Consider the following 16491-nt stretch of genomic DNA (forward strand, 5'->3'; position numbering starts at 1 on the left):
TTTCAATTAGCAATTTGGTTAGCCTTTCTTCTCTTTCTCTAAGCACTGAACAAGTGCATATTTCTACTCTGAAGCATTTTCAGAGAAGTGCTTTTATAGATGGAATTCACAATGCAGGGTAATGAGGGAGAAAAATGATGATATACAGATAATGCAAATCCATGTTTCAAAAATCAGTTTTATCTTTAATTGTTACATTCCAAAGGCAATATACGAAAGTTAGTCATCTAGCAACTGTATACCTCTTAAGAGAGATGAGTACAGAATCACAGATAAAAAAATACACCTAACTCCCAAGATGACAGGTGCTAGAGAAAGTATGTGCCTTACACCATCAATCCAGACAAATGCAGAAAGATTTTTATAATAAATATTTCATCATATACTAACTCCTGAGACTTTACCCATGAAGAGAAAGGAAAAAAGATTTTTTTAAAGAGATATCATACACATACAATATATTAAGCTATTAAAGCAAAATAGAACAAAACGCCAACACCGTCTTGATATGCACTGCATTTGAGTTATCTACATCACAGTACTTTAAGTATGCAGCTCAAAGAGTCAGTGTCCATTTAAGCTTTGCCTTAAATCTGCAAATATCACTTGACATACAAGCATCTTGGAAGTACGAGTGCAAGAAACCAAATGATGAATACGGTCAATCAGGATTTCATTTCCTGACATGAAACTACACTGCATGATTTAGATTTCCAGTACCTAGCATTAGTTAGCAGAAAATCCAAGTATATTTACAAAAGGTCTTTACATAAAGTGATTAGTGAGTTGTAATTACTGTGTTCCCAGGTACTTTTTAACCACATAAATAGTAGAGAGAAATATATAGTTAAAAACCACCATAAAGTCACAACTGTAAATAAGGTACCACAGTGGCAACCCAAGATATCTTAGAGTTTGTTTTCTTCTCAGTTTTGTTAGTAAAAGCCATTTGAAAATGTAAAGATTTTAGCTTTTGGTTAACTAACCTTTTTAAGTTGCTTCCACTCCAGTACATTCCTTCAAAGTTTAAATAATATTTTCTTTATTTTTTTTTAATCAATAACAAACCATTCAAGAAAACCCTTCTGAATTGGCAGGATCAGGAAGACGCAAGTCAGCTCTTTCAATTAGTCCACTTTACTTCCCTGGAGTTATTTTACTGAGACACAATTAACTCAGCACAACATGACGGTCAAAGACAGATTTGCGTTGCTCTTGGACCTGTAACTTCCAACGCTGCTGCGCGTACTCCACTTTGTTCAATACATTGGCGCGGCTCCGAGAACGAGCCAGCACATCATGTGCATTTGCAAAAGGCTGGTGATCCTAGAACGCCAAAAATCATTAGTTAGATCTCAACTCCACCAAGCAATTACAGTAGTCTTTTTTGTTGTTACATTCCAAAGGATGTGGGGGTTCTGGGGAGGGGTGGGGGGGTGAGGGTTGGTTTTTAAGGTAAACAAGCTGTTTCAACGAGCTGGTCAGAATTATGACCAAGCAAGTTTTTGAACTGTACTTCAGTTTCTCATTCAAAGTAACTTCCACAGGTTTCCCAAGTAGACCAAACTTCATTGTACTGTCAAACAATTATCTGCTGCCCAGAGACACCATGGTGAGCTGTTAAGATCAGAACCACAGTCTTGCATCCATTAGCAGCTGATGGGACAGAAGCCTAGAACAGAACCAGGCACTGGGAGCCTCCTGTTATTGTCATGAATGCATTTCACTTTAAAACTGAATTAAAGAGCCAGTTCTCTGCCAGCTCATGGCCATTTACCATCAGGCAGTTCAGGATGTTCACACCCAGCTTCTATATAAAACCAACATACTCTGATGTTTACCAAACTAAACCTATTGTACTGAGCTGTCTAAAAGCAAAGTGTCAATACAGCTGTTTAAGTGACAGAGCTCAACAATAACTGAGTGCTTGTTTAATACTTCCTCTGTTTTCTAACAGTACCTGCAAAGCTTTATTTTTGTCTAGTAAATATAACCAAATTATAAACAGTAGGAGTTGGAACTAAACTTCCTATTTGGCTATCAAACTGTTTTGGACAAAGTCACATTGCTAGAGTTATGGCAGAAAGCATCATATATACAATGCATAATGAAAAAAACCATAATTATGTCCTGTATTAAATAACTATATTTTTGCATGTCTACACTTCATGTTCCCCTTCTGTTGCTCCCAGAACACTTTTGAAGACAGTTATATTAACGGATACCTTATTTGTGACATGACTGTAGAGTAGCTCAACAATAATTCTTAGTAGTATAGAGATTATCATTAATGATACCCAGTGTAGGGATGCCTACAAGTCCCAAAGTCACACGTGAGCCTCATTGGGCTAAGAAATATGCTAATAGTGAACAAGAGACAATCTCTGACCAAAACAGCTATAATCTCACTATAAAGAATTATGCAGTTGCATTTACCTAGAATGGAAAGCTAACAGGTGACAAATCACTTAATTCAGAAGGAAACAAAATCACACCAGCAACACATTTCTACAGTAAAATACGTGCTGGAAGGGACAGCGCGGGACAAGCTAGATGGTACTGGCTTTCCTGATAAACAACAATCTCAGCTCAAAGGTCAGCTACTGCCAATTTCTATGCAGACAACATGGGGAAAAAAGAATTTAAGAGGAAAGAGGTCTATAGAAGCAGCTTACATTCATGACTTGTCACTGCCATCAATGGGCAACGAGAAAGAACAAACATCCTGGCTTGAAATTCAGCAACAAAATCAATGCATATGGTATTTCCAAACTGTGACAAGGATCAATACCTCAAGAACTTGCAAGAGGGAAGGCAAGGATGGAGATAAGCCATGAGAGACCTTAAACAATTTCATGTTCACTGCCACAGAAGGAACATAAATGGGAAAGGAGCAAAATGAACTAAGCAATTACCTAAAAAGCATTTTGTTTCAAGCACTACTGCAGATATAATCACTAGTGACTCCACAAGCACAAGTAAGGGTCACAGTAACAGTTACAGCAAAACATGAAATTGGTTAAGATGGATCCAGAATTTAAGGTAAATTCATTCCACAGTTAACTTGAGCTCTGCCATGGGACTTATTTCACTTCTTCCACCTACAATCAGAAGATTCTAACCCAGATTTGAGTTTATATAATTTATATAAGGTATAAAATAATTTGTCTGAGGTATAGCATACAGCACAAGTTCATTTAATTCAAGTAGGAAACTGCCGCATTTGCTATAAGAATGTAGACAGAACAAGGGTCATTCAAATCCCTCCTTTCAAAAACAAAACAAAACAGAAAAACCACTCAACAATAGCCTCCTGGAACTGACTGGCAAAGTCTTAAGATGTCAGTACAAAGAGGTTTGGAATATGACTCAGTGTAATACACAAGGAAGTGCAGAAACAGTGGGACACAATAGCAATAGTATACCTCTGTCTGAAGAACCTTCATTCCAGACAATGTTAACTCAAACTTGGATAATGATCACATATTTTTGTTCTGAAGTCAAGGTAAATAAAGAATGCACAACTCATAATAAGTATTATCTAAGAAAATGCTTGATTTTGAAAACTTAATATACCCCCCTGCAGAAGAGAAACACCTTTTTAAGTCAAGGTGGCTGATGTGGCCACTATTGATGAAAAAAACCAGTAGAACTAAAGAATATGCTTTTCCTCAGTTTACTAGCAATGCCAGTTGTCACACCAAAAAAACCTCGAGAAATCGAGTGTGAGTCACATTAAAATCTGCAGATACAGAGCATAACAGAGCATAGCATTTACCACTTTTGATACCTTCAGATCTGTGAAGCCATTGAAGCAACAGGTAGTCAGAACTACAGGGCTTTTAAACAGATTGTAAAAGTGTTGCCATCATAATTTTGTTTCACCAAGAACAAACTTCTTTATTTCTTCCTATTAACCTCCTATTTATTTGAAGGAATGGTGAATATATTCTTAACGATTCTATTGTAAGACATTCATGTTGTAAATCTTTTTGACTAGCTCTCATTTACTTCAGCAGTAATAAAGTGCTCATGTCTGCTGAAATGCTTAGGTTAAGCAGATGGCAATCCTCCTGTTTCATACTCTGGGTTTGGTTTCAGAAATTCTTTCTAAGGTTATGCCACATCTGAAGCACACTTTATCAGTAAAAGCAGCACTGCTTGAGGGCTCAATATATAAAGCACATTGATGCTGAGACTTCAGAATTGTTTTATCAGTTTGTGTGGTTCAACACTGACACTTTACCACCAATTCAGCTGCTACTTTAGCAAACTTTCCTCACATTACTTTACAGCGATACTTCTCCCAGGCATGCAGATTCATCAGATGCAGAGCCATAGTCCGTATTTTTATACTATTCTAAGTCCTCCTTCAATACACAGATTACTTACTCCCACCAACCAGTACTCCTTATCCACACTCATCAGGTACTAAAGTGTCTCACTCTTTCCAATACAAGGTTTTATAAGGTCTTACATTCCCTTCCTGTAATGGTACTGAAGACACTTGTTATTAGAAGTCAAAAACACTGCTGGAGATTGGGAAGGCCAGTAATGACAGGAAACCAAGTCGCTAATGGACTACTCCCCTTTTCCTCCCAAAAAAGGCTGTTCTCATCCATTGGAATATACCATCACATTCTGGTTTCTAGCTGTAATACTCAGAAATTATTTCAGCATCAATCACTATTTTACTTAATTATAATAATTACTTCTTGAACTTTTAGCATCAACAAATTCAAATTGGAGCAATAGAAGATGCAACCCCTCTACTTTCTTTTTGCAGACAGAAATCTAAGCAGTAAACAATCTGCACAAATGTGGTCACTAGTAAGACTGTATGGACCATTAACACTTAAGAAGCTGTACCTCCTATATAAGTGTACCTCCATTCCTACTTTGTTTCTTCTCTGAGAAAATAAACAGTGTCTAGAGCCGGAATAACTGAAGCAGTCCTCATCCTACTACATTGTAGCCCAGCAAAAAATGAAAGAGTGGCTTCGCAGAAGTCATTCACAGCTTTACTTTCCTCTCCCTTCAAGAAAAGCATTCACACTCCCTGGCAAAAAAAGCTGCTCATCCCAAATAGTTATTGAACAACCAACCCTCCCAATCTTTAGGTTAACTGAAGTACACAAGCACTCTGGTGAACTCACCCCAATGTCTTCATCACTTTGTATGAGCTGTGAATGTCCAAAGAGACGTCTCTTCAGTATAGGTTCCACCAGTGTAAGGTACACCATGTACAGAAGAAGTAGGCCCAAAATAGACAGGTATATGATGATTGTAACCTACACAATGCAAGCACAGTTTATGCCAGAATTGTGACGTTACTACCCACAATCTCTTGGCAGGCAGCAAGGACCAGAAGAAGAGTACATGCAAAGTTTGTGATGAGCCTGTCAATCTTTGGTAGTGTCACCAGCTGACTTAAAACCCACGAACAGAGGAAAAAACACCAAACCACAACCTGGTATTAAAAGGGTTTGGGCCAGACAGATGTTAGCTTGAAACAGTTTCTCTTAGTGAGGCTTTGATAAAAATCTTATGCTATCCCTCTTAAAACAACTTGGTGTTACAAATCTCACTCAACCAAGACAACTGTTCAGTTTGGCCATTAAACTGGAATGACAAAATTTGGGGGTTCCTGCATGGTCTCCATTCTCTAGCATAGATTTGTATTCAAACAGACATTAAGAAAAATGGGATGGCAAAAAGAAATACCAAATTTCTAGAAGACCAAAAAAAGGAGTCTGTGTTATAAAAGAAGAAAAGATGCATTGCACAATCTATTCATCCCAGCCTAGGGCTCAATGGCTCCAACAGGATAAGAATGTAAAGAATACAGAAATCATCTTTTAGAGCAAACATGGACAATTTTGCTCTTTTTAGCTTGCCAACATACAAAGAAAACTTTTAGTAAGCAAGTAAGACAGCTGAAAAATGAGAGGCCCTCTAAAATAACAACAAAAACGTAAAGTCCAAAGCTTGACAAAATGCCCTAGAACGCTCAGAATTTCAACAAGGTGTACAGCTTAATGTCAAAAGTGGAGATCTTCAACAAAGGATCTCAGGCCCTCTTCTTCAGCTATTGTTTGATCTTATTGTTACTACTCAAGATAAACTGTGAACATCTATCATGAAAAAAGTTAAATCTTAGGCTACTTTAGGAAAAAAATTCCCTTTAAAAAGAGTATTGCCCTAAAAGAAAACAGACATACTTACTAATCAGTTGAAGTATTTAATATATGCCAACAGAATTACATTGTATACCTTAATTGTGACAGAGCTTCTCTCTTCATATTTGCATTCACAACGTAAACAGTATGCTTCTACATCAGGTCCAGGGACAGGCATAGGCTCAACCACATGAAGACAATCGCTGAAGAAAAACAGAAACTGCTCAGTCAGTTCTGAGCTGGTTTTAGCTTACGTGTTCCACTATGCATGCAGACCCCAGCTGCATGAGCTGAGAAGCCACCTTTGCTTAAGTTCAGCTGTTCTAAATTATTGGTATCCAAGATTTTTTAAAAAATAAATAATAACAACATAAATCAATACTCCACAATTATTTTACTTAAACAAGAAATTCAGCTATTGACACGCTGCTAAACAAGTTTTAAGACCTTTCTAACTCAATAAAATGTTTTCATTTTTCAGTGAAAGCATTAAAGCTGTTAGCATAACAAGTCCAAGGACTTGAATCCCAACACAAATGCATCACCTGACGCTGACATTGTGGATGAAAGTAGATTCTAGCTATACACTTCATTTTTCGTCGTACTCAAAAGAGCCTTTTTCTATCCTTCCACTATCTGACGGGAGATTAACCTCTCTTCAGTGTTCATGAACAGAAGTTCTTTTTTCTTGCCATCACAAGTTACAGGCATTAAAGAAAAAAAAAATAAGTCAGGCGGGTTGTTTCTCTAGGCAACAAGACAGTGAACAAATAGCATTCAGTTTGCAGCACTGGACTCAGATGCAAAAACATAATTTGACTTAAAAGGATTACAAAAATGTAAGTCAGTCCCATGCCAAAAAGCATGGCTGACAATCTTAGAGGCACTCTATACCACAGCACTAAAATCCGGCTACCATAAGACAACTGCTTCCACCAATAACTTATGTAATTTTGGTCTTTTTGCTGACTCAGGTGGGATGTTCAGAATTCATACCCCAGGGTCCCTACAGAGCACTGACACAACAAAACTCATGTTTCGCCTTTATCCAGGTTAACTCAAATGTTAGCACAGTCAGAAGCAGGTAATGAAACAAAATGCCTGAAGTGACAGCAGCAGCCTAGGATTCAACATTCTACTGGGCTAGACTACAACACTGCAAACACATGGCCAGACACCAACTCATCTCTTCTGTTTTCTTTTTGTATTTCTTCTTCATAACTAAAACTATTGAGTGTCAAGTCACATCCTCTGGAGGGGAGTGGAAGCCTTATTTGTTTCATTTATTTGAATGTAGAATTACATTCTCCTCTGTAGAGGAGTGCAGCATTTAAGCTATAAAATAAAAAATACATGCAAGTTATAATCTACACAATTTCTGTTCATATGATTGAAAGCTTGCATCAATATGCTAGACAAGTATAGTAGAAAGCTTGTATGTAGCTTAAGTACAGTAGTAAGTCTGTTACTATGAATATATCAAATATTAACATCAGCGCTCTTTTTTTCTCTCCAGTTCAGTGTTTCAAGTTGCTAGGAAGTGTAAAATCTATCAGAACCTTAGAATTCTGATGATGTGTTTCCTTGGACTGCGATTTCATGGGAACTTTAGAGGAAAACTTAGAAAAGACTGATCCTTTTCTAAACAATTTTCCCACTCAACTGCCTCTACATTACCACCTTCTCCCTTGTGCCCACAGCAACAGCACCAAGGAAGCAGTTCTTCCAAGGCAAGCTAGGCTAGTCAGAAGGGCAGCTTCTGCACAGATTTCCAGTTCATTCAGCTTGTAGACAGGGTGTCCTCCCTCCCTCCTTCCACATCCATGACTACCACTGCCATCGGCCTCTGTACACCAATACTTTCAAAGTACAAAATACCAACACTTTCCAAGTGGGTTATTTAACCCTGTAGGTGCTTTGGCTCAGGCATCACTATGCTTGCCTAGTGCATTGTCCATCAGGATGGGATCGCCTGCAATAGTTCCTGACCTGAGTCCAGACGGGTGAATGCTTTAATTGGTGTCAAAGCACCCCAGCCCATATTGACGTTAGCATAGCATGCTGTTTGCCAGTCTGAAGCCAGCGAACAGACCACTACAAGTGAAAGATGCCACGATTTAAGCCCAGCTGGCAACTAAGCACCAGAAAACCACTTGCTCACTCCTCCCCCGCAGGTAGGATGGCAAGGAGAATCGGAAGAAAAAGGTGAAACCTTGTGGGCTGAGATAAGGACAGTTTAACAGGACAACACAAGGAGAGAAGTCGTCAAAATAACAATAGTACTAATAAAAGAACGTATAAAGCGAGTGATGCACAACATAATTGCTCACCATCTGGAACCCAATGCTCAGCCCATTCCCAAGCTGTGATCCCTCCTCCCCCCCCACCCCCGCCAACTCCCCCAGTTATATACTGAGCATGAGGTCATATGGTATCGATTATCTCCTTGGCTAGTTCAGGCCAACTGTCCTGGCTGTGCACCCTCCCAGCTTCTTGTGAAAATTAACTCTATCCCAGCCAAACCCAGGACAAAGAACTGAAACATCTAAATAAGAGTATCATGACACACCGTACAGGTTCAACATTAAAAATTAAATTTTCAATTTATGTCTGGACAAGCCTGCAGTAAGTGGTCATTATACTGTACATAATTCATAAAGACACTAAAAATTGATCTGGCTCTTGTCTCATGAGTAACTGATCTAAATACCTAAAGGATGCTGTACATCACTCAGTTCTATTCAATAACAAGCCACTTGCACTGATGCAGAAGCCAAAGTATGACACTAAACTTGTCTATTTTACTGTACATAAACCAGCAATCAAGTCTTTTAGAAGTTGCAAGAAGACATCTCAAACAGAAGATAAGAGTCATAAAATGTTCCCAGATGGTCACTTAAGAAACATTCTCAACAAAATGAGATTTAAGATAGGAAAATAGATTTTTGCAATTCTGTATGCATCAGTATCTGTCACCATAAAATTAGTCAAGCTTTTAAAGATAATTTTTCCTTCAATCAGTACTAATATTGACTTAAAGGGAAACAGGGTCTTGTCTGCTAGTAAGGCACAGGGTAAGCAGTACCCACTGGGGAAAAAAAAAATAAAAATCCATTTTTTCTCCCTCTCTAGCTGCAGTTCTGAGGAACAGATATCTCCAGAAACAATAGTTTCTAAATGATATTATGGATTTCAAGAGTAGAGAAAGAGGAGACAATAGTCCCTAGTCCTAGTTCCATGGCTGTGCTCCCTTGCCTTTACGTCATTTCAAATCACAACACCCTCTTCCCTTCTACTACTTCTAAGTCTAAATAAAGAAATAAACATGCAAGCAAGCAAACCAAAACAGAAGACAGAGCAAAAACTATGAATTTCAAGCCTTGTCCCTAGAGCTGACTTCTGGAGTACTTCTAAAAGAAAAGTTCCAGTAAGTTATGCAAGAGATGTAATTTCTCCTGGCATCACCACAGGAGACTCACATATAATCACTGTTGAACGAGTCTTTAACTAGTAAGACTCATTATAATTTTTTACGCCACACACACTCACCAGTCTTTCTGTGAAACATTTTTGTTGTAAATATGGCCCGAATGGTCTTTGTAAGGAGGGCAGATGCATTTACATCGGACATCCTCAGAATTCTGTAAAGTAAACAACATGCTTAGGACAAATTATCATCAGTAACCATAGCCGCATACAGAAAGCACTCTTCATGTGTACATGAAATATTTAACACAAACTACTTCCAGGTATCTTTGAATAGTCTTACTCAGCACTTCCTTCAAGTTTAAGAACAACCTTTCAAAATTAATAAGCAAGCAGAGCAATTTGTCAAGTAACAGTATTATTTAAGATAGCGAGCACATTCTTCACAAAAAAAAAATATCTGGAGTTTAAGCTCACTTTTCTTTTTAAGAAATAACACACATTCAGAAGTTATTGATGTTGGTATACTCAACTGTTCAGTTTGAGGACAACTGTATAACACAAACATAGTGATGAGCTTAAAATGATGAAAAATTATTAACCCCAAATGGAAGCTGGCAAAGAAACCTCTGTGGGTAATTCTGTCCTCCCTGACCACAACAGAAACGATTCTGTAAGGAAAACTATTACAGGGACTAGTACAACCTACGGTCCTCTTCTCTTAAACAGCAGCAGGATATTGTAAGGTAGAGAAAAAAGGTACAAAAAAAAGTACAAAACTGGAATTCCAAACGAAGGCAAAGTAAATGTGAAAAATGACAGAAACTTGTAAAAGCCAGTTTTAGAGAAACAAGTTAAAATTTGCATAACCAACAAGAGGCACTGCAGATAGAAGTGAGGAAAATGAACTGTTATGGACAGTGAGAAAGAAGTAGCACCAAAAATTAACACTTAGACCACTACTGGGGAAAATGGATTTTCAGGAAAAGATCACTTTGTGTAGTATATTAAAATAGGATAATTCCTTCCTTTCCCAAATTGCACAAGAACTGAAAACCCTATGGAGAGAACAGAGATGATCAGCAAGGGGTTACAGGTGGAAGCATTCTCAAACCCAAATCAGAGTAACTTATTTGAGCAAATAATAAGAGACAGAGGATAAACACGGCTTATCTAAAGTTAGAGGCAGTTTCTAAATTGTGAAATTACAAAAGAACATCTTAAGAAGTACTGGTAATAAACCTCTACACTGAGCAATCAGGTCAGAGTAACACTAAGTGGGTATACGTCAGCTGGAAAATCTTGACTGCACAATACACCAAGTAACTTCTGGTCTCGCCCTAGAAAAGTCAAATAGCTGATTATCATTAAAAAAGAGACGATTCAGACACTTTGACAACAGGAAAGACTTTTACTACCAGGACACACGATGTTCTCAGCCGGTCACAGAGACGCTAAGGTTACAGTGCCGAACATTAACCGGGACGGAGCGACAGCACAGCGCCTGCGGGCACTCAGCCCCGGTCAGGCCGGCCCCGCAGGACCACCGAGAAGAGCTTGCTCAGAAAGCGGAGCACCGCGCCGAAAACCCCGACCCCCGCGCACCGCCACCCCCCCCCCCCCCCCCCCCCCGCCAAAGGCGGCTTCCCTCCAGCAAGGCCTTCGCAGCGAACACGGGACTGTCGCGCCCGCTCTCGCCTGACAGCGTCCCCGGGCGCCACGTCAAAACCCCGTAAACTGCTCCGAACGGGAGGCCGCCGCAGACTCCGGCCACGCCGGGCCCAAGTGCCCCCCCTGCTCCTCCCGGCTGCCCCACGGGAGCCGCCGCCCGCTCCCGGAGACCGCGGGGCAGTACCCGGCCGAAACCACGGGCCGCGGCCTCCCCCTAAAGCAGGCCGGGGCGGCGGAGGAGGCGAGGGCCCCGCTGCCGGGAAGGGCCCCGCTGCCGGGAAGGGCCCCGCTCCCCCCCGCCCCGCTCACCTTGGCCTCGGCGCCCAGCCCCGCCAAAGCGGCCAGCGCCAGCAGCGAGCAGAGGCGCGCCCAGCCCCCGCAGCGGGCCGCCATGTCGGGCCCCGACCGCTTACCGCCGCCGCGCCGCCGGCCCCCCAGCGCCCGCCGCCATCACTTCCGCCTTCCGCCCGCCTCACGTGAGGCGCCCGTCCGGCCGCGACGGTGTCCCCCGCGGGAACCGCGGCGCCGCCGAGCGGTTCCGGGCCGAGAGGGCGGGGCCGGGGCCCCCGCGGCATCGGCGCCCCCGCGGGATCCGCTCCCCCGCCGGGCTCGGCGGGCAGGGCCGCGGCAGACCCGCGCTGCCGCCGCACCGGCGCTGCGGCCCGACCCCCGCGGGGCGGCGCGGGCCCGGCGTGCGCGTTACCCGCCTGCCCCCCCACGGCCCCAACGGCGCCTCCGGCGGGTGCCGCCGGCCCCCGCAGCCGTAACGTGACGGGGAGCGCTCGGGGGGCAAGCGGAGGAGCCGGCCTGCGAATGGCGGAGCCTCTTCCTCCAGCGAGCGCTCGCTCACTGGGGACGGGCTTTCCGCAGAAAAACGCACAAGCACTGAAACGGCTTAACAGCGGCGGCAGGCAGTCCGGTTCTGCCGTGACCGCACCTCCGGCGGCAGCTGCTGTAACCCGTGGTGCTTCCCACAGACAGCCGGCGGGACGGGCGGCTGTGTGGCTGGGACACCGCCGCCGGGCTGCAGCACCGACCCCCGTGTGCGGCGGGGAGGGCAACGCCGCCCCTGCCCGCCCGACAGGGCGATCCCGGGCGGGCGGAGGCAGCGCGCCCGCCGCCGCCGCGCTGCGGGCCCGGCAGGGGGAGCGGGTCCCAGGCTCCCCCGAGTCGGGCAGGGGCCCCCAAGCCCCCCAACCCCCGCCGGGGAAACCGCTCGGGCTCGGGTCCGCTGCTCTGGCGCGCTTCACGGAGGAACGGCGGGCTGCGGGACGCGGCCCGCACCTTCCCGCCCCTCTTTTTTATACCTTGTGGCCTCCTTATACCCCTCTTCTAGCCTGAACCGCCGAGTAGCGACACCGCGCACTGTCAGGAGCTCTGCTCTGGTCCCTCTCTCCTTCCCCAGCCCCCAGTAAGTAGCTGTAATTCAACAGGAACTAAAATAATCCTTCAGATATAGTATACTTTTCGGTTGCGCTATTGCCCTTTGGCTTAGTACAGCGAGTTGTGCGCTCCGCACAACTCCGTAACGGAGCTTGAGTTGCTATGGAAACACGAAACACCTTTATTTAAAATTCAGGGGAAATCGCCAGCGGAGCATAATGAGCGTACCTCGGGTTTCAGCCTTAGCCAAACAATTTGTCTGTTTAATGACTGTATCTATCTGCAATGAAAGTGTTTTGAAGCGTGAAGGTGGCTCTGTGTCTTCCTCACCGCCCACGCTCATAGTCTGCAATGGGCGAATCAACTGCTGAGCTGAAAAACATGCTGAATCTTTAGAAAAACATGGATTGAGTTTTGAGCTGAAGTAAATAATGTGCAGTTTCGGAGGCATCGCTGCACTTGGAACACCTCAGTGTAGGAAAAGATTGCTGATAGGTAATCTGAGAGGCTAATTCTTCTAACACACTCAAAGAGTTCTAATACACAGGTAGTAAATGCACTCTTTTTTTAAGACGACTGGAACGGCCTTTGGGACCTTCAAGCCCTGTGTTGGAGCTCCTCAAATCTGGGGACACCAAAAAAAGGAAATGGGAGCCTGCAAGCCACAGGCTTTTCGTGCTGCAAGCGGTAAAGATTACTTCCTCTAGAAGATGAGTCCGTTCTTCCCCTAGAAGACAGTTAAGCAGTGATTTAGGAAGCAAAACTGCTGGATGAATTATTAAGAAAAAAGTACTGGAAGTTTTTATCTTAACATTTAGATTTTTTCAGGTTTTTTTTTTTAAATTTGTTTGTCAGCACACGAGTATCAGAAGCAATACCGTTAAACTACAGTTTAAAAAAAATATGTTTAAAAATGTAAAGAAAAGGTGATTTTAAGAAAAAAGTTGATTAAACGATTGCCCTGACCAAAACTGCTCTTCAGCTATCTAATCTTCCAGAAGGGCTGAAGGTGAGTTTCATCTTCAAGAGAGCTCTCAAAGGTTTATCTGTGGAGTCTGAGCTTTAGTGGCATGCAGGCTGCTCCCTGCACTGCTAACTCAGTCCTTACTGGACCAACCCTCTTCAGGTTAATGGAGCTGAGCTCTCACATCTATTTTGCTTTTTTAAAATAACTTAGAATGTGCTTTAATAACCAGATTTGCTTCAAAAGTTGCAGCTGTGCATTGGCCTCTCTAACCTAAACCTTGCACTTTGCTATCCATGCACCGTGTTGAATTAGAAGTGAGCTTTTTCCAGTTCTGTAGCTGCTGTCGTATTTGTCTCCATCATCAATACTCACACAGCTAGTCCCCCCGAGAGCTGCTGGCAGTCCCTTTGATCATTCAAAGGCTCTGTTTCTGAGGCTCTGGGGAGGGTCAAATCCTGGTCCCACCCTGGGCACAGACAGGGTGAGCCGTGGGCACAGCAAATCCCCCTGGGCCATTAGAGCACAGCCTGAGCGGGGCTTTCGGGAGCAAAAGGCAAGACCGTGCAATGAAGGCACAGCACAAGTGGTGTATCCCTAGGTGTTGCGGGGAGCGGAGGGGGAGGGAGCCACTCCAGGGGCGTATCTTTTCTGCGCAGTCATCTTATAAAAATAGCTTATAAAGAGCTTCATATTTGCAGGCACTGTACGTGCAGAGTGGGCTTCTGCTTCTCCTCTCTTATTGCAGGAGCCTTCCCAAAGTCTCATCATCTCTGCAGCCAACAGTGCACTAAGCCGTGTCACTGCTCCTCCTTACTGTGCTGTACTGGTTCACATGCAAATAAGAGTATTTTAAAGCCTTTTCCCTGCAAAATAACTTTATGCGCTAAGTGGTAATAACGTTGGACTCTACTGTGCTGTGTCAAACAATTTCTGTAGGGTTGCTTTGCACTCTGCAGCTGAATGGGCATTCACTGTCACGGGGTGGAAGTGCCTCAGGGCAGGTAGGGCAGACGGTATTTGCCAGAATTCACCATCATCTGCATTATGATTATTTCTTACTAATGCAAATTACCATCTTTTTATGTCAGTTCAGCCTATTCACATTCAGAACTTGCCTGCTTCCCTTCCTTTCTCAGCTGGGAAAAATCTTTTCATTATCAACAATGACATAAAAGAAAAATCTGAAGGGATTATGTAAATAAGTGATTGAATCAGCTCTTCTGCAGTCATTGCCATCATGAAAGCAATGTGACATTTGCACAAAAAGAAAAACAAAGTAAATACAGATTCTCTTTTGTCTATTCCCTATGTTCAGGTAAAAAATTAAAATGATGGCAGCACTTGTTATTATAGCAACATTTACTTAGCAAAGAAGTGTGGGAAGCAATTAATTACAATGTCAATTTCTCTAGGCTAATGAGAAATTCACCTTTCAGCAGATCGGTCATCACCATCTGTTTGAATATGTTCTGTCACTGGTACTGTATCCCTTAAAATAAACAGTGCAGTTTTGTCTCATGAGTTTCTGGTTTGGGCCAAAATCCCAGTAGCTCTGTTCAGGTCTAGCTGGTATTCTGGCCTCGTGGTCTTTGGAGAATACAAAGAGAAATCGATGCCAGCGGAGTGGATGGGGTATAAAGTTTACAATAAAAGCAAGCTTTCTAAATATAGTTAATCTCAGAGACCCATTACATTACAGTAATGCAATGTAGTGGCTGGTGGCTTCCTTCCATAACCGAGGCATTATTTTGCAATCTGCTGTTAGAAGTTACGTAAAGCATTCCACAACAGAAATATATGCATATGGAAAGGACAAGCTAGACAAACTGTTTACCTCTGTATTTCTATATTTGTATTGATATTTATGATATGAAGCAAATGGAGGGAAGTGCTGAAAAAGCTCTGCATTTATTTTATCTTTCTGTCTCAGTGAATCCACTCTCGACTTTTCTGCTGGCATAAGAGTTCAAGGTCCCTCTCTGCTAATGCAAGGTCAGTCGGTACTCTCGCACGCTGGAGCTATTTTGTTAGTACCGGCTGACTCCCCATATCACATACGTGGGGAACATGCCGTGTTCTGCGTATGGTTTCAATTAGTGACACATGTCATACTCTTATCAATGTAATTCCTGGTGCATGTCCCTTCCTTCAGCAAAGGCGACAGGCTGAAAATACAAGGAACAGCAGCTTGTAGATAAGAAAGGCGCTTCAGCCGGTTAACCATGATCTGTAAGTCCACAACTCTGACTTCAACACTTGCAGCATGAAGAACAGCTTCTGCATTTGTTTATTTAATCCAAAATTTATTAATAGCCTCCACCAGGCCTGAGCCAGCAGGACCTTGGGCATCCTGCCTGCATTGCCCATGGGAGAGACAAGGTTGGTGCTGCTCCACATGCTTTGTCTTGTACCCCCTCTTCTTCTCCCCAGGAGAGCTTTTCCTAGAGGCATGTTTGCATGGAGGCAACCATGCCCAAAAAGGAGCCACAGTTTCTTCCCCATACAGAGTAATCCACTGGGATTACTCTAATAAATCTGTGCTCCCTCTTTTATATTCAAAGGGATCAGCACTAAGTGTAAATTGACTATGAATCCAGAACATGCTCTACCCAGTGCCAGCCATTTCATTCCAATCTTTGCTGCAACCTGCATAGAAACATCATAGCCAGTGAGAGCTATGTTAAAGGCAAGGCAAGACTATGATTACGATACAACTACGGGCCTTTTTGTGGTAAAGTTTGTCATTACTTTTCTCAAACTTGTTGCTAAGCAGAGGGGCTTTAATCAATAACCTCAACGAGTAAACTGGGAACCCCTCCATGTGTTGGCTCCGTTTTCTTCCCCTGCCTGCTATTTTGGTCGCTT

At 43.0% G+C, this 16491-nt stretch overlaps 1 protein-coding gene across 1 annotated transcript; it reads right to left on the bottom strand.

Annotated features, from left to right (window-relative positions):
- Nucleotides 1–164: 164 nt before the first annotated feature.
- Nucleotides 165–11857, bottom strand: TMEM9B (TMEM9 domain family member B). The gene is made up of 5 exons (XM_049821340.1): nucleotides 11586–11857; nucleotides 9729–9820; nucleotides 6274–6382; nucleotides 5157–5291; nucleotides 165–1326 (listed from the first exon to the last, which is right to left on the bottom strand). Exons 1-5 carry the CDS (start codon nucleotides 11667–11669, stop codon nucleotides 1171–1173), a joined length of 576 nt encoding a protein of 191 aa, XP_049677297.1. The 5' UTR covers nucleotides 11670–11857; the 3' UTR covers nucleotides 165–1170.
- Between the last annotated feature and the right edge of the window lie 4634 nt (nucleotides 11858–16491).

This window comes from Accipiter gentilis, chromosome 17 (assembly GCF_929443795.1).
Source record: "Accipiter gentilis chromosome 17, bAccGen1.1, whole genome shotgun sequence".
Taxonomy (NCBI): Eukaryota; Metazoa; Chordata; class Aves; order Accipitriformes; family Accipitridae; genus Astur; species Astur gentilis.